Source organism: Aristolochia californica, unplaced genomic scaffold (assembly GCF_029961685.1).
Source record: "Aristolochia californica isolate CCGP_79_NKW_82.1479 unplaced genomic scaffold, dmAriCali1.0.hap1 SCAF_3, whole genome shotgun sequence".
NCBI classification, from domain to species: domain Eukaryota; kingdom Viridiplantae; phylum Streptophyta; class Magnoliopsida; order Piperales; family Aristolochiaceae; genus Aristolochia; species Aristolochia californica.
Genome location: NW_027181992.1, coordinates 776,702 through 800,000, shown reverse-complemented (window position 1 = coordinate 800,000; position 23,299 = coordinate 776,702). Strand labels below are relative to the sequence as shown.

Below are 23,299 nucleotides of genomic sequence, written 5' to 3'. Positions count from 1 at the left end.
GATTGATAAGGTAAGCTGCAGTTGTGATAGCTTCACCCCAGTAACTGGCCGACATATGAGCTTCAAATAAGGAAGCTCGAACAACCTCAAGAAGGTGGCGGTTCTTTCGCTCTGCAACCCCATTTTGCTGAGGGGTGTACGGACAAGTAGTTTGATGAGTAATACCATGATCATCTAGATATTCTTTGAAACTTTGATTCACAAATTCTCCACCATTGTCACTTCGAAGAGTTCGTATGGCAGAATGATACTGAGTGACTATCATTCTGTGAAATTGTTTGAACAACGAACCAACTTCACTTTTTGACTTCATTAAACAAATCCAAGTCATACGGGTGTGATCATCAATAAAAGAAACAAACCATCGTTTATCACTAAGAGAGGCTATTTTTGCTGGACCCCACACATCAGAGTGAATAATCATAAACGGTGCTGAGCTCCTATTCATGCTTATTTGGAATGGAACGCGATGACTTTTCGCCAATTCACATACATCACACTTAAAATCTGAAATAGATAGTTTTGCAAAAAGTGTAGGAAATAATTTCTTTAAATAACCAAAGGATGAATGACCCAACCGTTTATGCCATAACCAAATGTCAGAATCTGCAGATTTATTCTTCATGGAGAAGGCTTGGGCTAACTGATCAAAACTTTCTGGTTGCAGATCAAGGTAATAGAGTTTCCCCCTTCTAGTACCATACCCAATTGTCTTCTGAGTTCGAATGTCCTTAAAAACACAAAGGTTAGGCCAAAAAACCACAATACAATTCAGAGTACGAGTTATTTGAGCAACTGATAATAGATTATGATTGAGGGTTGGAACAACTAATACAGAATCAAGACTCAGATTTTCAGTGAGAGTGATAGAACCTTCTCCAATAACGTGAGATGGAGTACCATTTGCTGTAGATACAATATGTTGTTCAGATGGTTTCATACTTTTAACATGATGATTGTCAAAGGTCATATGATCAGTAGCACCAGAATCAATTATCCATTCACTATTTCTACTAGGAGTGGAAGTATTAAGAACCTTACCAGATGTAGCGATTAAGACTGATGCATCCTCAGTTGTGTGAGAGGTGGAAGGTTCTGCTACTACAATGGAAGCATGATTAGTTGATTTGGAGTTCCGTTTGCGAGGCGCTTTTGTAGGATCCCACCATTCTGGATACCCGATAAGTTCATAACATCGTTCCTTTGTATGCCCAGTCTCGCCACAGTGAGTACAAATGCGCTCTGGTTTGGTTGTTCCAACCTCATAGCTACGATTTTGAGATCCTGATGTTCGATTTTGATAACTGTTAGGACTAGTTGGTCGAGCTGTTTTAGGCTTAGCTCGACGTGCTACCATCGCAGATGTCTCAACACGGTCAACTTCACTATTTAAAGTGGTTCTACGAACAGAGTCACGACGTACATAAGCATAGGCTTCTTCAAGATCCAATATCGGGTCTTTTCTGAGAATTTCGCCACGGACTTGTTCGAATTCTGCATCCAATCCGTTTAAGAAAATATGAACACGCAATCTTTCAACGGATTTCCTATAAGCGATAACATCATCAGGATCTTTCATTATAGTCCTGTCACGATGATCGAGTTCTTGAAAGATTTCCACCAGATCACCATAATATGTTGATAAAGGACGACCAGTCTGTTTGGTAGAGAAAGCTCTCTGATTTAATGAAAATAATTGTGATTCATCTGACCCATCATAGAAAGCCTTTTCCAGAGCACTCCATATTTCGCGTGCGGTACGTAGCCGAATATAGTGCTTCATAATATCTGGTGACATAGAGGTTAACAACCACCCCTTGACTTTTTGATTTTCAGCATACCATTTCGCATAGGAGGTATCCGTTTCATGTGGGAATGGTGTTTTCCCAATAATATATTCGAGCTTTTCTCGTCCCGCAATTTGCATCTCCATGATCTGGGACCATACATCATAGTTGACTTCGGTAAGAGTAACACTGGTTGTAAAACCAGAGTTTTCAGATTGCACATGAATAATCGGTGCTAATTCCTTCGACATGATGAAAAGAAGGTCCGTAGAGTGATTCGGTCTGGTCTGGTTCGCTTTTTAAAAAAAATATTGGTCCGGTCCGGTCCGTAAACTGATTCAGTATGGTCCGGTTCGCTTTCAAAAAATCTGCCTGGTCCGGTCCGTAAAATGCTTTGGACTGGTCCGCTTCGCTTAGCTGGGCTGATGGTCCGTCCGCTCAGCAAAAAATTAAATTAACAGACCTAAGTTCAAAAAACGAAATTTTTTTTTTTTACTGTACCTCTTCTTCTTCGTCGAGACGACAAAATTTTTTTTTTCTCGACAGTGGTCTCTTCCCCTTCGCCGGCGTCAGCTGGGCTGACGATTTTCTGGAAGACCGTCGTCGGTGAAGGTCTGCTGAGGTCCGAGCAGTGGCTCGGCTATGATCGTCGACGGCCTGCGGAACGTCCGAACAGTTCTGTTTCGCGGCGAGTCGTCGGTCGGCGAAGCTTTCGGATGGAAGGCCGAGCAGTGGCTCGGATACGGTCGTCGGAGGCCTGCGGAACGTCTTGACGAAGCTTTCTGGTAGAAGATCGTCGGCGGCGGCCTGCGGAGCTTCCGAACAACTCTGTTTCGCGGCGAAACAGAGTTTAGATTACGGTTCTTCGGCTACGACTACGGAACAGAGCTTTTGCCCTGCTCTTCGGCGACGAGAAGGAGAAGGAGATGATCTCCTGCTCTGATACCAACTTAAAAATAATAATTCACATTCAATCGTGTTTTCTCATTCACATCGTCGGCTTAAATAGCCGTTTTACAGAGTATACATGGAAGACTTATGAGTGATTAACGGGATTACATAATCACCGGATTTACAGAATATTTACATGATTTCTCTTTAAGGAAATAAATCACAAGTAAATCTTAACAGAGGTGGAGGCCATTAACAGATGATTCTTGGCCGCATGGGACCATTTACGAATCCCATCTCCTTGAAAAGGGGAACCCTTCGTTTTAGTCAAATGCGACAACCAGTAGAATGGAGCAGCTTACAGCAGATCCCTCATTAATTCAACAGATGTCGGCCGGCTCTTTCTCTCTCTCTCTCCCACTCTGAGTCCTCGGCACCAAATTTAATGGTGGGGAGTTACTTCTCCTTCTCCGTTCCTGGAAACCTCCCTCCTCCGTGAAGCCACAAAGAGCTGCGAATTGAAGAAATACACCCCGCGTGGTGTGTACAGTGTCTGGCGTTTCGGGGGCAGTTCCTCTTTTAAGGCCTCATTTTAAAGTCGTCAGCAGTGTCGGCAAGGGCCGGACCAGGCCGGAAAGAGGGAACGATAGCACAAGTTGATTTTATTTACGAATCCACCACGGCGCTAAGATGCTTACAGCTTATCCCTTATTCCACTTCCTTGGTGGGTCCAACTTTCAAATTGGGGAAACTGCTGACACGGGTGGGACCCACCAGCATGGGGACAAAACAGTGACTAACTAAAAGTCACGGCTTCATGGAAGTGGGTGAGTGAGTCCCCATCATCGTCAATTATCATCGTCAATTATCATGACTTTTAAACCTCGAACCCCCAGCCGGTCGGTGCCGGTTCGTTTTCTGGTTTAATCTGGTCCAATCAGGTGGTCTTCTATTTTTATCTCTATTTATTTATGAAGGGACAGAACCTTCAGCTTTTTTAATCACATAAAGATTAAAATAAATCACTTTTTTTATAATTTTCTCGAATTAATTTAATTTTAAATTTTAAAAAAAGTTCCTTTCAAGTAGTAACGTAGTCGAAGAGGGTGGGCTTGTTCTTTTCTTCCACACGCATCTATCAGTTGACCAATCTTTGTTGACTTTCTGGTTTCACTGTGTAGGAGGAGGATGAGAATTTTTTTCAGGATAACGGATACCACCTCTCCGTTCTGCCCCTTAATTCTTTGGAGAAGTCATGGCAAGAAAAATGGTGGTAGATGCAGCTTTCAGCTCTATTTTCTAGGGACTGTGTGATCGATTCACCTCCTATCTCTCGACAAAGGCACATGAAGTGTTTACTTTTTCGCGGGAGGTTAGTCAACTTGAAGGACGAGATGATCTTCAACCACATAACGCCCTTCAACACTTGAAGTCGTTAGTGGAGCGCAGATAAGCTTCATCTCGATGCAGGGGATGAAGGGGTCTTTTATCTCCACGGTTTAATTTTGATCATGTGGAAGAAGGCCTTTTTTTATCTTCTTTGAATTGAAGGACGGGCGACACTCACATTTTTCCCTCTCTCCTCGCAGCCCCCCATCGCTCGTCGTCATTTATCATTTTTTCTTCCTCTCTCCCGCACTCTCTTCCCTCTCTCGTCTCCCTGGGCCCCCGACGTTGATCTTGTCCTTCGTCTCCGGCCACCATCTCAGTTCCCTCTCGTCTTCGGCCTCAACTCTCGGTCTTCTCTCGACCTCGCCCTCTCTCTCGCACCCCCTCTCTCGTGTCCGTGACTCCCTCTCTTCTCTCTCTCTCGCTTCTCTCTCTTTATTCCCTCCCGACCTCCCTTTCTTCTCTGTCTTCTCCCTCTCTTCTCCCTTTCGGCTTCCCACTCCCTTCTCTCTCTGGCTAGTCTCCTTTCCCCCGAAAATACCTTCCGATTTCGTTCGATTTCCCCATTTCCATTTCGATTTTCTTCGATTTTGGACATTTGGGCATCGATTGCTTAATATCTACTTCGATTAGGCATCGATTTCACCCTTCGGCTTCGAATTTCCCCAAATTTCAGAAGGTATGCCTAAACCCTAATTTTTTTTCATTAAATTAGTGTTTTATTTGATTTAAATTTATTTCCAGTGCGTAATTTGGGGTTATTTGTGCATTATTTTGGGATTTAGGGTTACGGTTTATAGTCTAAATTCTTGATTCGTGTATGGATTATTTTTAGGGTTTGTTGCTTGGTATTTAAGGGTCCAGTAATTAGGGTTTATGGTTTATGGTTAAGGATTTAGGGTATTTTAGGGATTAGGGTTTTTAAGGTTTAGGGGGATTAGGGTTTTTAAGCTATAAGGTTTTTTGGGTTTAGGGTTTGGAATTAGGGTGGAGAGTTTAGGACTTTTAATGTATTAAGTCCTGGAATTAGTGTTTAGGGTTTAGAGTTTAGTAGGTGATAGGGTTTAGGGTTTGATGTTTTAGTTTTTTTTTTATGGTTTGTGTTTCGGATTTAGGGTTTAGGGTTTAGGGTTTAGGTTAAGGGTTTAGGGTATTTTAGGGATTAGGATTTTTACGGTTTAGGGGGTTTATGGTTTTTAAGGTTTTGGGGGTTTTGTGTTTTTAAGCTCTAGGGTTTTTTAGGTTTTGGGTTTGGAATTAGGGTTTAGCGTTTTGGGCTTTTAAGGTATTAAGTTCTGGAATTAGTGTTTAGGGGTTTTTAGTCCAATTCAAACAAGGTTGAGTCGCCTACAAGGGGCATCCATTAGCCAACGAAACCCGACCCCCATCACTGACGAGGTATAGTTCATAGTGACTGTGAAGTTATATGGGGCTCTACCAGGGGTCTTCGGTGAATTTAGACTTGATGTGTGTGTGTTTTCATTGTTTAGTGCATATGCATTAGTGAAAATAATTTAATTAATTTTGAAATGTGTGAGAATGTTGTTGAGAATTTTTGAAGTGCTATGGAATGTTTTTGCCATGTGGTGAGGAGGTTCGGGTATTATACATATCCACCACATGGTATTTTTTTATGGTTTGTGTTGGTATTTTTTTTTTATGGTTCGTGTTTCCATGACGAGTAAAGGTTGTCTGGTAAAGTTTTTTTCCGTGAGAACCGTCTCGGATTTAGATTATACATGGCTGCAAGAAGACAACCAAGTGGTCGAACATATGATATTTGGACATTCGATGATGATAGCAAAATGCTCGATCTCTTGGTCGAGCAGGTCAATCTAGGGAACAAGTTGCCTAACGGGGTGTGGAAGCATGAGGTATACATGGACTGTGTAAATAAGTTCAATGAAGACACAGTCATGAAAAAAACTGTTGAGCAGGTGAAGAATCGAACAAGAGCATGGAAGAAAACATACCAAACGGTAACGAGTTGTATCAACACTAGTGGGTTTGGTTGAGATGCAACCATACAACGAGTTACTGCATGTAATTCTGTATGGCTTGATTACATAAAGGTCAGTAAATCTGTATGGCTCGACTACATGATGTACTATAAAATATTTTTTATGTTTTCCGCGTTAGTATAACTCTATTCCAAGACGTCTAAATGATGTTTTATTCTTGTAGGAGCATAAAGATGTTGAGAAGTACAGACGTGAAAGCTGCCCCCTGTACGACAAATTAGCTGTGGTGGTGGGAAACACAATAGTGGTAGGGTCAGGAGCTGCAACCTTTGTAGATCAGGCGATGAGGTGATCCGTGAATCGGAACATGTCTCAATGGATGAGCCAGAGGATGTTGATATAGTTAGGGATACTCCATCTCCATTATTAAGCATGGATGAGTCTCTAAGTAATCAATCTGAAAGAAGTAAACGGTCATCTTCAAGTCGTCGTAGAAAGAGAACCGAAATGCCCGATAATGACACTAGTAGAAGAATCTTTGATGCAATATATCGAATTGATAAGACATTTGAGAATTTCATGATGAAAGACGATATTGTAAGAGATTGGGTCAAAGCCCTCAAGGAAATCCCGGACTTGCCTATAGAATTGAAATATCGCGCTCCTTCATGGTTGGATACACCAACTAAGAAGGTCATGTTTACGGAAATGACAGTGGAAGAGCGGGTCGAGTGGCTTAAATTTTGTTTTGAAAACTAATTGTAATGCGTTATAAATACACTATTTTTTTGGAATATTATTATGTAGTAGGCATGATATTTGAATTATGACGTTGCAAGACTTATTAGTATGGTTTGTATTTAAATTTGATATATTGTTGTGTTTATATATTGCATAGATGAATATAGTGTTTTGAGTATAGATGTGGAATGTTGATGAATGTAGGATATGATTGAATGTAGGATGCGGAAATGTGGTTAAATGTAGGAAATGTGGTTGAATTTTTATTTTGTTGACTAACCCCCCGTTATTCCACTTCCTTGGTGGGTCCAACTTTTAAATTGGGGAAACTGCTGACATGGGTGGGACCCACCAGCATGGGGACGAAACAGTGACTAACTAAAAGTCACGGCTTCATGGAAGTGGGTGAGTGAGTCCCCATCATCGTCAATTATCATCGTCAATTATCATGACTTTTAAACCTCGAACGCCAGCCGGTCGGTGCCGGTTCGTTTTCTGGTTTAATCTGGTCCAATCAGGTGGTCTTCTATTTTTATCTCTATTTGTTTATGAAGGGACAGAACCTTCAACTTTTTTAATCACATAAAGATTAAAATAAATCACTTTTTATATAATTTTCTCGAATTAATTTAATTTTAAATTTTAAAAAAAGTTCCGATCAAGTAGTAACGTAGTCGAAGAGGGTGTTCCACACGCATCGATCAGGTGACCAATCTTTGTTGACTTTCTAGTGTCACTGTGTAGGAGAAGGATGAGAATTTTTTCAGTATAACGGATACCACCTCTCCGTTCTGCCCCTTAATTCTTTGGAGAAGTCATGGCAGGAAAAATGGTGGTAGATGCAGCTCTCAGCTCTATTTTTCAGGGACTGTGTGATCGATTCACCTCCTATCTCTCGACAAAGGCACATGAAGTGTTTACTTTTTCGCGGGAGGTCGAGATCAAATATCTATGTAGGAGACTCTGGAACGTTAGGGCTTTGATTGAAGAGGCAGAAAAAGGGGATGTAAGGGACGAAGCAGTACGATTGTGGCTTTCGGATCTTCGAGATGTTGCTAATGATATTGAGGATCTCCTGGATCAATGGCAGTATTTAGACGTTCAGGCTGCTAATCAATATAGACTAACCAGTGTGCTCGGGAGATTGAAAAAAACATTTATTCCGAATTGGGTAAGCCGATTGGACATGATTTTGAAAAAAATGGATGGGATTGAGGGAGTTGAGCATGGTCTTCCTTTCAGCAGGGTACTCAGTTTTCTGAGACAGCCAAAAAGAAAGAGATCGACTGAATTCCTTACTGGCTCCATGATTGACGAGTCTACCATCAGTGGAAGGAGAAATGACAGAGAGAACGTCATAGCTATATTAGTATCAGATGTTTGTGGAAGAAAAGTTGTTGAAGTTTTGCCAATAGTGGGTATGGGAGGTGTCGGGAAAACGACTCTTGCACAACTTGTTTACAATGATAACAGAGTGCTCAAGAATTTTGAGGTTAAAGCCTGGGTTTGTGTATCCCATGAATTTGATGTTAGGCAGCTGACAAAAGCAGTGATAGAGTCCATAACCGGCGAAGCACACTCACTTCTGGACATTGATCCAATGCAACGACGGCTTCAAGAGCTGCTCCGTGGTAAGCGGTTCTTGATCGTGCTAGATGATGTTTGGAATGAGAATCGTGATCTCTGGAATGACTTGAAGCTTCCATTCCAATATGGGCAGAGGGGAAGCAAAATCCTTGTTACCACTCGAAATCGGAAGGTTTGTTCTATCATGGGCACTGTTCCGCCTTACTGTTTGGAATGCTTATCAGATGATGACTCTTGGTGTCTTTTTGAGAAAGAGGTATTTGGTGATGTCAATTCGTCTGAACATCCCCAACTGAGAAATATTGGTTACCAAATTGTGAAGAAATGTAAAGGGTTGCCTCTGGCAGTGAAAACACTCGCCGGATGTTTGCACTGTGAGTCGAATATGTATGTGTGGAATACAATCTTGCAGAATAGTATGTGGAATCTACCTGATGAGCAAAATGATATCATAGGAGTTCTCAAGGTTAGTTTTAACTATTTGCCTGCACACTTAAAGCAGTGCTTTGAGTACTGCTCCATCTTCCCTAAAGGTTATGAATTTGACAAGTATGAGCTAGTCCTCATGTGGATTGCTTCAGGGTTTGTTTTACCTATTGGAGGGACACCATTAGAAACACGAGGCACTCAGTATTTCGATGATTTATTGTCAAGGTTTTTTCTCCAGGAATCACCTACCAACAAATCAAGGTACAAAATGCATGATCTGATTCACGACCTAGCACAGTATGTTTCACAAGAATTTTGCATCAGGCTACATGGCGATGCCAGTGTTGACAACTTTTCTACCAAGGCCCGCCACGTATCGATTGTATGTGTAGGCATAGATCAGGACACAGTCACCACTATCCACAAATGCAAAGGTTTGAGAACATTGTTGTTCTTTGCAAGAGATGACATAGCGGATATTTCTTCGAGTACATGGTGTATTCAGCAGGCCATTAGTGATAGTCTCTTTCTTCAATTAAATTTTCTACGTGTTCTCGATTTGAGTGTTACTGGCATCATTCGATTGCCAGATGCGGTTGGCCAGTTAAAACATCTCCGGTATCTTGACCTCTCGTGGACCCATATTAGAAGCTTGCCTGGAAGTATAGGTACCCTCCACTTTCTGGAGACACTGAAACTCAATGGTTGCAGTGAGCTTCTTCAGCTGCCGGCAACTCTAGGAAAGTTGAAAAACCTCAGACATCTGCCAATGGAGGGAGACTCTTTTAAGTTGGTGGCAATGCCATTTGGAATGTCTGGGTTAACTCAACTCCAAACTTTGTCAAAATTTGTTTTGAGAAAGAAGACACCATGTGGGATTTCTGAGTTGATGGGAATGAGAAAACTTCAAGGAACACTCAGCATATCTAAGCTCGAAAATGTTGCTGGAGTGGAGGAGGCCAGTGCCGCCAGAATGAACGAAAAGTCTAACCTGCAACGGCTGGAATTAAGGTGGACAGAGAGTGATGATATGTTGAGACAAGGATTCGAAGAGGAGGTTTTAGAAGTTCTTCGTCCTAACCGAGATTTGAAGTACCTTGGTATTTTCTGTTTCAAAGGTAGAACACTTCCAACTTGGTTAAGATGTCTATCCCATCTAGAGAGTATTTGTCTGTTTAATTGCAGAAAATGTAAGGACATTTCATCTCTGGCATGGCTACCCTGCCTTAAAAAACTTGTGGTCATTGGACTCTATGATCTGAAACGTGTAGAGCATAAACTTTGTCAGGATGGTACTTCTGAGGAGCTCTTCCCATCCCTGGAGACATTAATACTTAAAGATATGCCTATTTTGGAGAAATGGTCAGATACAGGAGAAGGTGCTTTCCCTTGCTTACTTGAGTTTGAAATTGCCAACTGTCCAATTCTATTGGAGTTACCTAACCTCCCTTCTACTCTGAAGAAGCTACAGATACATAGCTGCAAGATGCTAACAGCTTCTCTAAACTTTCCATCTCTCCAGTATCTGGTTTTGGACAGATGTAATGTATTGCTGCTGAGGTCGCTGACCTGCTCTTCCACTTCTCTTTCCACTTTGGCCATTTCCAATTTCCCATTGCTCCCAACGATTCCTATGGATTGGTTTCATTCGTTAACTGCTCTGAACAAACTGGAGATCAGGCACATGGATGAATTTCTGACACTCTCAAGCGAAGGCAGTTTACATGGCCTTATTTCTCTCCAGGATTTGGTGATAAGCGACTGCCCACGACTAAGGGCTTTGCCAGACTGGGGACTACCAATTAAGCTTCTATCTTTAGAAATCTCCTCGTGCCCTAACCTGAAACGTCTACCGCGAGGATTGGAGAACATCTCTCTGCTTGAGAGTTTGACTGTAGATAAGTGTCCAGGGCTTGAGTGCATGGCAGAGGTGGAGCTTCCAACCATGCTGAAAGAACTCCGAATTTCAGCTTGTGACAACCTGAAGACTCTCCCTACAAAGCTGCACAACCTGACCGGTCTCAGTGAGTTGAAACTTTGGGATTGTCCAAAACTAGAGTCTTTGCCAGAACGGCTGCCCATGAGTATTGAATATATCCTTGTCAATGGGTGTCCTCTTCTGAAGGATCGATGCGGAAAAGGGCAAGGCATTGATTGGTTCAAGATAGAACATATCCCCAGGATCTGTATTAACGAAGAATGGATTTCCTTGCGAGGTAAGACACTGCTTCTCTGCTTAAATCTCAATTATACAGACTTTGATTTGAGCATCCCTTATGCAGGTGACAAATTTGATATGCAGGTGATTGTGCATACCATATGCCGGTGACAAATCGGAGTGTCATGCTTTTACCGAGGTAATTATGTCTTTTTTTAATGTAACTGGGATAAAAAATAAATAAATAAATAAATACATAGCGGAGAGGGCATTTTAGTTCTTTGGCATGTTTTCTCTCTTTGCTTACCTCCACCTACCTGTTTTTCCTCCCTTTCTTTCTTTTTCTCTTCCTTTCAACATTATTTGTGGCAGGTGCCTAAGATAGTAAAGTTAAAATTTTAATACAAATAATTAATATTTATAATTCAATTATAAACTAATCAATTATTTTTTAATTTTTATACTATTTACTATTTAATAATTATTATTTATATTATCATTAATGATTTATTAGAAAATTAGTTACATTTTAGGAAATTTTATTAAATTACCCATTTTTAAAAGAAATATTAGCAAAAATAACCAATTTTTAAACTTAATATAAAAAATACCTAACTTTGACCAATCAACTGTACGTATGTATAGTCCAAGGTGACGTGTCACCATGTCACATTAGTAACCAGAGGAATTTTTCATTACCTTCTATTTAATATAATAAAAAATATAAATTTGGCTTATTAATTATTTAATAAAAAATTAATATAATTAATAACTTACATTATCGATTTAAGATATTATTTAATTCAATAAAATATATTGTAAAAATGTAATTTTAACCTTCTTTTTTAATAACAAAATATAAAATTTGTATATTAATAAATTAAAATTTATATTCTTACATATTTAACACCTTTCATTATCGATTTAAGATATTTTTAGTTTAAAACTAATTTTAAAATTTTATTTTATTTTTTAAATGTTTTTTATTAGTACGTTTCATTACCTACTTTTAATTTAATAAAAAAACTAAAATTTTATATTAATTATTTCAAAAAATATCTAACGCAATTAACACCTTTTCATTATCTATTAAAGATATTTAAAAAAAAAATAAATTATAAAAAATTATTCTAATTTCAAAAATCTTGTTTGTGGGTACATTTTTTATTACATTTTATTTAAAATAATAAAGATAAAATAAATATTTTTAAGAAATTAATATTCTAATTTTATATTTCATTATTATAAATAGAAGGCAACCAAAAGTGTAACGACAAATAATATTTTTTTAAATAAATAATATTTTTAAAATATCTTAAATCGATAATGAAAGGTGTTAAATAGATTATAATATAATTTTTTAATTAATTAATATACAAAAAAATATTTTGTTAAATAAATAGAAGGTAATAAAACACGTATTGACAAATAAGACGTTTAAGAACAAATAATTTTTTTTCAAACATTTTTAAATTAAATAATATCTTAAATTAGTAATGAAATTGTTAAATAGATTAGAATATAATTTTTTAATTAATTAATATACATATTTAATATTTTCAGTATAAAAAAGAATTTAATAAAATATGTACCAACAAATAATATTTTAAAAATAAAACATTTTTTTATAAAATTTTGTTTTAAATTAAATAATATCTTAAATCGATAATGTAAGATATATAATTACATTAGAAAAATATTATAAAATTAATTAATAGAAAATATATATTTTTATTATATTAAATAAAAGGTAATGAAATGTTTAAGATTTTTAAAACAATAAATTAATATTTATAATTTTTTAAAATTAAAAAATAACTTAAATAAATAATAAAAATAAAATGGGAGAAAAAAAGTATGCTGACGTGTAGTGTTGACGTGACACATTGATGATGTGGCATGATGAGATGTCATACTCTATCCGGTTACATGGCATTATGATGACAGGTCCAGTGGCATGGCGTTAATTCCTCTGGGTACAAATGTGGCATGATGATGCGATACCACATAAGGTGTCAAAGTTGACATGTTATCTTGGATTGTACACATGTATAATTTATCGGTCAAAGTTGGGGTATTTTTTATATTAAGTTTGAAAGTTGGTTATTTTTGCTAACATTTCTTAAAAATGGATAATTTAGCTAAAAAAAATATATTTTATTATTATTATTATATGTTAGACCATTTTTAATCTTAAATGAATGTTATTTTGAAATTTGAACTATTATTATTAACTTAGCACTATATTTTGAATCACAATTTCCATTTTGCTTTCCTTGTGGATATTACTTTATCATATTTTATTATGAAATATTAAATTATGATTTATATATTATTCATTTAAAAATAAAATAAAATACTTTTAAATTAATTATTTACTTAATTAATGTCATAGTAATTTTTAATGATCACTATTGATTCTTGATGATATTAATAGAGTGATTACAATCGGATTGTGGACTCAAGGACTAACTCGGTATAATCTATTATAATAATGCGCCTTCAATTGTGCGTTATTTATATATTATTTAATTAATTTTATTTAAATATACAATAATTACATATTAAATTAGAAAATATTTATTAATAACTACACGTGATCATTATCGTTATTATAATAATATTAAATGGCTAATCAAACGTTGAAAAAAGTAATATTAGATATAAAAAAGCTATTTTTCAATCATTTAGTTGTGTCCTATATTAATTAGTTATTATACATATTCATTACCTAAGTTAAAAAAAAAAGTTATATTAGATATAAAATATCATTAATTGCCGAGGTAGGTCACTTACCCTAATCATGAAGCCAAAGGACCAAGCACTTTCTAGCCTCAGTCTCATATTTGATAGGACTCAACAACAATCAACTTGCCCTGCAAAAAGAAAAAACACCGATCCAAGAAGCTCTGCTTTCTCAACACATCTGATTGACAATCCTCATCAATGAAGTTCCAGTCTGATTGTAAAGGAGAGAGAGGTTTGGCAGCCTAACAATGGCCAAATACTTTAAGTCTTATCAAGGCTTTGCTTCTGTGTACGAGGCCAAAAAACGGCCTGTGGTGATAGAGAATACCGTCTTCTTCATTTTCTCAGCTTCAAAAGCCGCTGTCAGTCGGTGACGGCAAAACATTGACAAAAACATCACAGCAAGGGGATGCCCGGCTGGACTGAAACTAGCGGCTGGGGCCGTCCCCTGCTCCATTCAACAGACCTTCACAGTGCATCGACAAGAAAGCAAACTAAAAAGCAAGTTTTTGAAAGTGAAGCCTGACCTAAAACAGTGTTTGTTCCATCTTCCTCCTTTTCATCCTCATCGTCTGCTTGCTTTTCAGTTTGTGGGTCTCAGTTCTTTCAGCTTCAACAAAGGTTTACGATGGGTGTAACCCAAACATCAAAATCTAGCAACCCTTCATGTTCAACTGGTGATTGGTTATTAATCCGAATCAAAATCCAGACTTGGAGAGCTATATCTTGAGTGACTTGATCCCAGATTGAAAATGAAGGTCCCTCGTCTGTTGACGGATATAACTGAAGTTGGAACTGTGTATATGGGAAGCAGAATCACCTGAAAACAGTAATTTTGATTTGTTTGATTATAGAAATCCCCCTCCACAGAGGGAGAGAGAGAGATGAATGATACCCAGAAGCTGCAGAGAGAGAAAGATTCTCCTGCATCCACATCCACATTGCCCCTTCTGTCTCTCTCCGAACTGTGTGAAAGCAATTGGATTGGAAGTAATGTAATGCGATTCCAATATGCCTCAGGTGCAACATAGGCACATCACATATTTTCTTCCCCCTTAATACAGGAATGGCTTGTTTCCATATCCAGTAGAGAAGCACTGGTTATTAGGGCTCTTCACTAGGGCAGAATCGATGCAAAATGCAAAAGTCATCCAGCCCTCTGCAAGTGTCCTACTTTCAAGTTAATGACTAGTACGAAGACATCCATGACACACACACTCCCCCCTAAAAAAAAAAATAAAGTTGAAGATCAGAAAGGAAAAGAGACATAAAAGAGGAATCTAAAGGGGGGGAAAGCCAATCCCTCCATGATTGATTTGTGTGGGTTTGAGGATAAAAAAGCTGAAAGAACTATTGTGCCAATGCTTATGCTGTCTACCACTATTATCTGCTTTGAGTAACTAATCTAACATGAATTGGTACCATTAGATCCATCTCCAATCATTTAAAGAGGACTGGTTGGTGGTGGGTGGGCATTGGTGTGGGAGATTTTAATTCAATTCTGCTCCCCGATAAGAAATGTTAAGCAAATTAAGTATTGCTAATTGGTTTAACTGGTATTGGTTTTTGGATGCTGCAATGCAGACAAATTTCTGGAAATGAGATGGATTGAGTTATGACTTGAAGACCCTTTTTGCAAAATTCTGTTTGAGATCCTAAAGCTTTGAGAGAAGATTGTGAAGTAACTTGTAAGAGGATTACAAACTATAGTTTAAGCTTTTTTTTTTTGTCAAATTCCATGGAGGGACTCTGTGTCAGGATCTATTCAAATTAAATCACCTTTACAAGCCCACTATCTTGTAAGATTCCATGATCACCCTATCCTATCGTTTGCTTTTTTTTCACAGGCGAAAGAAATATGTTGAAGTAACAATTTGTCCTTCATCTCCGCATTGCCGGAGACTGGCTTTCCGGCAACCCGCCGGAGGTTGCTGCCGACAATGCATGTGGCCAATCTTTCTTGGAAACCTTGAAGATCCGTACTTAAGTCAGGGAATGAGTGGTGAGGAGCAGAAGCCTCGTTTTTCCCCATCAACTGCCAAGAAGGATAATAATTGATAATAGAGATGATAAAAATCATATCCTTTAAAACAACCTCATACATCTGTTCTTCTTTAGACTCTTCTGCGAGCTGCACTTTTTCAGTTTCCATTTACAGTCCTTGGAGAATGAACTTGAGCAGGAATTTGAGCTCATTTCCAGAAAGGAGAGCGGAAAGGAAGATGCCCGTGAAGATTTTTTGTTCCTTTTTTTATCAAGTCCTACGGAACAACCCAGAATTTTCTTCCCAAACGTGGGTCCTTAATGTCTGCAAACAGTTCTGTTCTGAAATTCCTCTCCAGCAGCGCAAACATATCCAATAATTATTGAAGGGCAAATGGCAGAATGTAACACAGCGCTCCGTTAAGTCTCTATATCATGCTAGGCCACGGTCCCCAATCATCATCTTCTTCGTTTCAGGAACTTCCACAGTGAACTTCATGAAAAGTCAGTCTCGGATAACAGTTTCCTTCGTTACTGAAACTGGGACAGGAGAAGAGATGGGGAAACGCATAATTTGATCTACTCTTGGAAGAGTAAGCCACAGCTGTATGTTTTGGCAGAGCTCGGTGAGAGTTCCACGGAACGGAAATGAATTAGAATAATTTTTGTATCTGTCGACACAGATGTTGAAGGATTTGTGGAACCCACTATCAAATGTGTGGCTATCGACACTCCAAGATCTCTAAGCCAGACAAATAACTCTCAGTGTGAGGTTCATGTCTGTCTTTCAGAATAATAGTAGCAAATTCCAAGAAGATGAAATTCATTCAATAACCAAGATGGGTATCACCCGAAGCATTTATTATGCGGTTGAAAGGATTCAATAGAGTGGGCAAATCTTATACATTTTGATCAACCTCCATGAAATCATCTTAGGAAGCTAAAATTTTACAGGGAAAGACTAATTTGTTGGGCAAGGTTGATTTCTCTCGTCCTGTCCTAGTCTTTGATTAGTCCATTATCCTAATCCTTTAAAAGCAGCAAAAATCAGTCAAATCTCTGCTCTTATTGCTGCTGTTCCCATGTGCTGTCATTCTTGCTACCATTATTAGTATCATCATGTTCACCATCATTGGTGACGGTAGCTGTCTCTGCATTCGTTTGCTCAGTTCCTACTGAATTTTCTTTTTAATTTTTTTTGTTTTTTAATAAATTTGTACTTTTGGCCAGTGCATTTTAAACTGAAAATAATAGAGAGAAGATTAAATTGAAATTGGTTCACAATTTTCAATAGAAAAAAAAAATTCAGATTAATTCATTTACTGAGAGTTTACATACCCTAGAGGGTCTGTTTGGAACCCACGTAAGAGGGTAAAAAAAATATTGACCATTATTATTTCAAAAAATAGTTGAATTAATTATTTTTAAAAATAATAATAGGTCAAATTCTCATTTTCTTTTCTTTTCTAGGGATTCCAAAGAGACCCTAAAGAACTTGAGTGAAAAGAAGGCGGATGATGAGGAATGGGAAACACCATTGATCAGTGAGAGTTGAACACTAGGATTACAGGCATAAAAAGGTGTTTATTTTTTCATCTTTTCTTACTTTATTTACCATTCACTTTTCAAAAGATACATAGCCTTAGATTGAGAGACTAGGATTAATCAATTAATTAAACCAACAAGAAGGGTGATAACTAATAGGTACAAAAAAAGAAAAAACTGGAAGAAAGGAATGGGCATAAAAAGGGTGTTGTCACATGGGCTGCTTGCCCACTTTGAAACCTAGGAACCTTTTGTAGGGACAACATTGCAACTTCTTCATGCTACTTGGTAGTATTGTTGGTATTACAAGAGAATACTGATCCATTTTCCCAACATTCTCGCATGTCTATCAAATGCCTATTTTCTTATCCAAAGTCTGCTTGGAGCCAACCCTAAATGCTAGTGCTTAACCTAATTAGAGAGGTTGATTAAGGAGTAGATTTGCACAAAAGGTCATAAATTGTCATTAATTAAAGTTTTTTATAGTCATAAATTACCAGTCTCTTTATTATGAGTAATCAGGTCATTTTACAAAGATTAAAGCTATAATCCTGTTAATGGATTCGACTGCAGCCATTTAATTCTGTCGAGTCCAACTTGCATTTTCCTTTTACATGCACGTACGTAAGGAGGGTTAAGATTGTTGTAAGCAGGATTATACCTACTTATTTTTATTAAAAGAATATTAAATAAAACGTACTTTTAGGCAAGATTGTTGTTGCACTCGGCGCATAAATATGGGCAGGAGAATTGCAGCTCTGGAGTTCGTCTTCCTGAGGAGAAAAACTTGATAGAGAGAGATGGAGAGATTTGCAGCGACAGCAAACTCTTCTCCCACCTTTACTTCACTTCCTTCCAAACCCAGCCTTAGAGACGTCTCCTTCTCTTCCTACCTTCGACCAGAAGAACACCACAAATCCTTCCAAGGCCGTGTCTCTCACCAAATAGCAGCCGACGACACTGAGATCAGCATCTTCGATGCAAAGAAGTATTTCAACGAAAACCCAGATCAGAAAACCCTTCAAAAACCACCGAACCTCGATAAAATCGTCGAGAGATGCGACTACACTACCATTCACAGGCTCTCTTCTGTATCATCCGTAGATGGGTATGGAAGAAACTACAGAACTGGTTCTTTTAACGCCACTCCCACGGCTTCTTCTGAAGCTAGTTGGAATAGCCAGACTGGTCTCCTGTCAAAACCGCCCGGGTCTATAGCCGTGTCGATGAAAAATCTTCCTTTGAATGATCAGAGAAAGAGTTCTTCTACCACGAAATCGCTCTTCAGAAGAAAATGCCCCTGCTCTGGGAAGAAATCAGTCAACGTCGAAGAGAGATTCTCTCAACCCATAAACCCAGTTCCTTCAAATTTGACTTCCCATATAGGTTGTTCGAATCACAAGCCGCAGAGCGTCCGAACGGATGAAGCAGTTCACGAGAAAGCAAACAAAGAGAGAACTGAGAAAAGCGGCGGTTTCGAAGTTGAAGAAATCTCGAAAATGAAAGTAGTTGCCCGGAATTCGTCCACGGTAATCTGCAATTCGGCCACGTTTCCTCCTGAAAGCAGTTTCCCGGCGGAAATAGGTCGCCGGGTTGTCCCCTCCGGGAGGTCCTTCAGCGACGCCGGTGGGTTCTCTTTCCCTATCCTGAATCCACCGGCATCTGGGAGCTCAGTGGAAGACCCGCCGAGGGAGTCGTTAGAGGTATTCAGGCCACCGCTCACGGTGGAGGAGACAACAATCCGAAAATCAGCTGAATTTCAAAGACGGATGCTGGCACCCTTCCCCGGGGACGTGGCCCGCCGGAGCTTCACTTTCCCTGCCAGTCCAAAAGCCCGAACACCCGACGACGACATAGCAAGCGACTCGAGCTCGGACCTGTTCGAGATCGAGAGCTTCTCCAACAACGCCACCTCCACGTTCGCGATGTTCCGCCGAAGAGAATCCCTCGACGAGATCACCCGCTACGTCGGGAGCGGCACTGGGCTGCTGAACTTTCGGCGGAGCCTCGATGAAACGACGACGACGACGACTTCGGTAGCGCCGACGGAGATATATGAGCCGAGCGAAGTGAGCGTGGACTGGAGCGTGACGACGGCAGAAGGGTTCGACCGCAACAGTGTCGCCAACTTCTCGGCGTCGGTGTCGGAGTTCGGAGAGACGAGGACGTTGGAGGAAGAAGTCGGCAGAAGTATGGGTGGTTCCGGAGGGAAGAAGCGGGGAACGGGGCTGATGAGCTGCCAGTGTGAGAAGGCCGTGAGCGTGGGGCCCCACCCTGTCAAGTGTGGATTCGAACAACAAATTAGGATAGGGCCACCGAGGTACCCCGTTGAATCGGGGCGGATTGCGGCGATGGCGAGATTGGGAAATGGGGGCAGCGTGCACATGCCGAGAGCCCCCGAGAAGTCCTCTCTCGCACGCTCCAATTCCGCACGTTTGACTCGCACGTACATCAGTAGGTAATCATTAATTACGGCCTCAGGCACGGGTACGTTCACATGCTAAAAGAGTTACAGACGGCCTCCTCAGGAATTTTTGTTTTTGTTTTTCGGAGAGTGCTTTTTATTAATCTTTAAAAGTTTGTGTGGACGGATTTTATTATTTGAATATTGGATTAAATGATTCGTCTAAAAATAAAAATTGTTTATTTTAAACTTATTTTTTAAATTTTATGTGGATTTATCACCCATATTCCATCTCCGCATGTACCCATTTGAAAAATTAAAATAAAATAAAATAAATATTTTTATTTAAAATGGCTTCCTTCTCCAATTTAATATAATTTAACCACCTGAACTGCCCCAAGTCAAAAACCATGAAGACCTCTCACTTTCAAGACGGGATAGTCCTGCTAGAAAAGTAACATTACTCTGGTTCAGTAAGTCGGCTTTCATGATTCTGAGCCCTTCGCATAAACTAAATCTGCAATCAGAAAAAGAAGAAAACTTTTCTAGTCTGTAGGATTATTAATCACCAATAATCTTTACATGAACAAATACCGTCATGAAATCGATGGAACCTGATGCGATCTCTGACAACAATCTCTCTGTTGTACAACTTGCTTATAATCTTAGTCACTTCATGACAATCCCGACATACACGTAAGTTCTTCACCACCCTAATCACCACCGGTGCCTTGGTTTTTAACAAGCCATATGCAATAGCTAGTCTCTCACTGTGCTCACAGAGGGCAACCGCTTTCTCTTCTTCACCCACATCATGTAAGACCACTGAAGTACAGGGTACATGGCCTGTTTGTTGAACCCGTACACTTATGTCCATCAAAACCTCCCGAATCTCCTTGGTCTCTGGGTGTGATTCATTACCCCTCACAAACTCGTGAACAAAACCATCCACTTCAATTGAACTGCAACCAGGAAGTATTTTAACACCATTCTCCTTCATTTTTTTCCTCATGTGGCTTACTTTCTCCCATTGCAGAATTGATGCATAAAAATTTGATATTAAAACATAATTCTCTGCATTTGATGGTTCTACTTCAAGCAGCCTTTCAGCAACACTCTCTCCTTTATCCACAATCCTTTTCTTCATAAAACCTCCAAGAAGGGTGCGCCAAATTATAGCGTTTGGTGAGAGGGGCATGGTTTGAACTAAATCATAGGCCTCTTCAACAAGACTTGCACGACAGAGTAGATCAGTCATGCATCCATAATGCTCCATCGATGGTTCAATTCCAAACTCATTTAATCTAGACCAAAATTTTCGGCCCTCAGATACGAGTCCACGATGGGCACAAGCTGATAATACACCAATAAATGTCACTTGATTGGGCTTGACCTGAAAGATAAGTTCTGATGGTGAGCCAGAGAAATGAAAACAAAGAACAAATTCCATTCAAATGAACAATGTGGACTGAGTTCCAATGGAGATGAGAACAAAATCTCATACAAGGATCACAGCTATTGCAACTTAATGTAGTCTCAGGTGCAGGATCTGTTCTAATAATTTCTATGGTCAATATCTAGACCATGCCCTCGTATGGAGCACTCTCAAGTCAAAGTCTACTTAGTAGTCATAGAAAAAACTTGGGCAGAGACATGATAATATTGAATACATCAATTCCTTTAAATATAGTTTCAACTACAGCACCCTTGCGAGTTAGGACTAGAAATAATACTTGCAGTATAACAATGTAGTCACAATTTTTCCAATCTAGCATGCATATTATAACTTTATTTACAAGTTAAACACAAAAAGTTTGTCTCATCACCTGGGCTTCCTCCATCCTGTTAAAAAGCTCAAGTGCATCCTCCGCAAGACCATGGTTTGCCAAACCCACAATCATTGAACTCCAAGCCTTTGTATCTCTGTCAACCATTTCGTTAAAAACACCTCTTGCCCGTTCTATAGACCCACATTTGGAGTACATATCCACAAGAGCAGTACTAAGTTCAAGATCAACCTTAATTTTATTTTTCTCAATGAACCTGTGGACCCATCTCCCCAAATCTAAAGCCCCTGCCTTAGCACAAGCAGAAATAACACTAACCATTGTAACCTCATCTGGAATAATCTCTGTTTGTTGCATTTCTCTAAACAATTCCAGCGCTTCGTTAACCAATCCTATCCTTGCATACCCATTAATCATTGCACTCCACATGATTATATTTTTTTCGGTAATTTCGTCAAACACCTTTCTTGCAACACTAATCTCCTCGCACTTTGAATAGAAGTTCAATAATGCCGTCTGAACAAATGGGCTCGAATCCAGACGATATTTAAAAACATGCGAATGAATCTGAGTGCCCTCACGAGCAGCCATAACGATCGCACAGGCTTTTAGCACAAATGCCAAAGTGAAACTGTTTGGACTCGCTAAGCCTATTTGGAGCATTCGATGATACAGACTAATGGGTTCCTTAGATGGGTTTGGCATTTGGGAGGTGCCTCTTATCATAGAATTGTAAGAGAAGGTATTGGGGACAGAGATTTGAGCAAACACACGGCGGGCGTAGTCGATGTCGCCAGAAGGAGAAAGCGCGCAAAAGCCGACGATTTTCGTGAAAGCAAAACCTTGTTGTGAAGATGTAGACTTCAGAAGCTGAGCGTGGATCTGGCGGAGTGCTTTCATGTTTGGACATTTTTGTACCAGAGAAGCTAGGTGTTCCTCCAGTTCTTCTTTCAGAGTCGTTAGCCGTTATTCGTTAAATCCGCTGCTTCTCCCGCGACGTAGCGTAGCAGCCACTTTTATACAGGCTCACAGTATCCATAGTAGGCTTCGCACAGAAAGTAGATGGGCATTCGGCCCAACTCCAGTGGGCTTCAAATGGATTATTTAATAATTTTAAAAAATAAAATGGTTAAATGGGTAAAAATAAGTTTTAAAATCTCAGGAGTCATGACCCGTCAACACAAGTTACTGCGTGCCACGTAATGTCAATGTCCTTTTCTTTTAGGGGTTACTGAGAATAAACTTCTCTCACTATCCCCCTTATAAATTTAAATGACGTCCAGATCCTTTTCTTGTTACGGTGAGTTCTGCATTTTCAGGTTAGTTTTGTCAATTTGTTAAGTGGTATTTTCGTCAATGTACATACCAGATCCGGATGTTCCGGCAGTTTTAAGCGTATCGGAAGATACCGTTCGTCGTCAGACCTCCTAACGTAGTCCAAAGGCCGGAAGAAATGGATTCTCTGCTCACTGGAATCTGATTCAGTATGGTAACCACAGCCTGATTGACCGGAAACTTGACTCGGGCGAGATAGTTCGGAAGGCTTCGATTTCGGTTATCTTCATCATCCTTGGAGAGAGATCGTCAGCCTGTAGGTTCAGGTGATGGTTCGAGGCTTCCAGCGGGGACTCTTCAAACCACGTCAAAAGAAAAAAGAGATCGAGTTTGCCGGTTGTCGATCTGAAGAGAAAGCTCGAAATCCAGTAAGTTTCAGTTTCTCCTTTAAAGTCTACTCTTTTCCTCTTCTGCCATATCTCGATCGGTTTCCTGTTTTTTCTTGTGCGTCGCCGTTTGGTTTTCTACGGAGTTTGTGCTAAATTACGCCTTGATGCGTTACTCTAACAACATAGCTACGTAACGTAAGAATCCCTCGTCATTCGTCTCTTTGT

The 23,299-nt window shown here is 39.3% G+C and overlaps 4 protein-coding genes across 5 annotated transcripts; 2 read left to right on the top strand and 2 right to left on the bottom strand.

Annotated features, from left to right (window-relative positions):
* Nucleotides 1–450: 450 nt before the first annotated feature.
* On the bottom strand, nucleotides 451–2,038 carry LOC137958513 (uncharacterized). Its single transcript, XM_068805569.1, has 2 exons — nucleotides 1,037–2,038; nucleotides 451–507 (listed from the first exon to the last, which is right to left on the bottom strand). The coding sequence occupies exons 1-2, from the start codon at nucleotides 2,036–2,038 to the stop codon at nucleotides 451–453; spliced, it is 1,059 nt and encodes a 352-aa protein (XP_068661670.1).
* Nucleotides 2,039–7,594: 5,556 nt separating this feature from the next.
* On the top strand, nucleotides 7,595–11,207 carry LOC137958794 (putative disease resistance protein RGA3). Of its 2 annotated transcripts, none has more exons than XM_068805924.1 (2): nucleotides 7,595–11,001; nucleotides 11,088–11,207. In XM_068805924.1, the coding sequence occupies exons 1-2, from the start codon at nucleotides 7,599–7,601 to the stop codon at nucleotides 11,144–11,146; spliced, it is 3,462 nt and encodes a 1,153-aa protein (XP_068662025.1). In that variant the 5' UTR covers nucleotides 7,595–7,598; the 3' UTR covers nucleotides 11,147–11,207. The 2 variants fall into 2 exon arrangements, with proteins under 2 accessions (XP_068662025.1, XP_068662028.1); XM_068805927.1 differs by having other exon boundaries at nucleotides 11,068–11,200.
* Nucleotides 11,208–17,964: 6,757 nt separating this feature from the next.
* LOC137959883 (protein PHYTOCHROME KINASE SUBSTRATE 4-like) lies at nucleotides 17,965–19,832 on the top strand. Its single transcript, XM_068807290.1, has one exon. The coding sequence runs from the start codon at nucleotides 18,020–18,022 to the stop codon at nucleotides 19,679–19,681; it is 1,662 nt and encodes a 553-aa protein (XP_068663391.1). The 5' UTR covers nucleotides 17,965–18,019; the 3' UTR covers nucleotides 19,682–19,832.
* Nucleotides 19,833–20,126: 294 nt separating this feature from the next.
* Nucleotides 20,127–22,374, bottom strand: LOC137960335 (pentatricopeptide repeat-containing protein At2g02980, chloroplastic-like). The gene is made up of 2 exons (XM_068807930.1): nucleotides 21,450–22,374; nucleotides 20,127–21,016 (listed from the first exon to the last, which is right to left on the bottom strand). The coding sequence occupies exons 1-2, from the start codon at nucleotides 22,308–22,310 to the stop codon at nucleotides 20,189–20,191; spliced, it is 1,689 nt and encodes a 562-aa protein (XP_068664031.1). The 5' UTR covers nucleotides 22,311–22,374; the 3' UTR covers nucleotides 20,127–20,188.
* Between the last annotated feature and the right edge of the window lie 925 nt (nucleotides 22,375–23,299).

Excerpts from the sequence above, each read along its gene's own strand:
- LOC137958513 (XM_068805569.1), bottom strand. The coding sequence starts at position 2,038 with ATGTCGAAGGAATTAGCACCGATTATTCATGTGCAATCTGAAAACTCT. Across the intron at positions 508-1,036 it reads TAATCGCTACATCTGGTAAG|ATTTTAAGTGTGATGTATGT; the intron begins GTTCTTAATACT and ends TATCTATTTCAG.
- LOC137958794 (XM_068805924.1), top strand. The coding sequence starts at position 7,599 with ATGGTGGTAGATGCAGCTCTCAGCTCTATTTTTCAGGGACTGTGTGAT. Across the intron at positions 11,002-11,087 it reads AGAATGGATTTCCTTGCGAG|GTGATTGTGCATACCATATG; the intron begins GTAAGACACTGC and ends TTTGATATGCAG.
- LOC137959883 (XM_068807290.1), top strand. The coding sequence starts at position 18,020 with ATGGAGAGATTTGCAGCGACAGCAAACTCTTCTCCCACCTTTACTTCA.
- LOC137960335 (XM_068807930.1), bottom strand. The coding sequence starts at position 22,310 with ATGAAAGCACTCCGCCAGATCCACGCTCAGCTTCTGAAGTCTACATCT. Across the intron at positions 21,017-21,449 it reads ACAGGATGGAGGAAGCCCAG|GTCAAGCCCAATCAAGTGAC; the intron begins GTGATGAGACAA and ends CTTATCTTTCAG.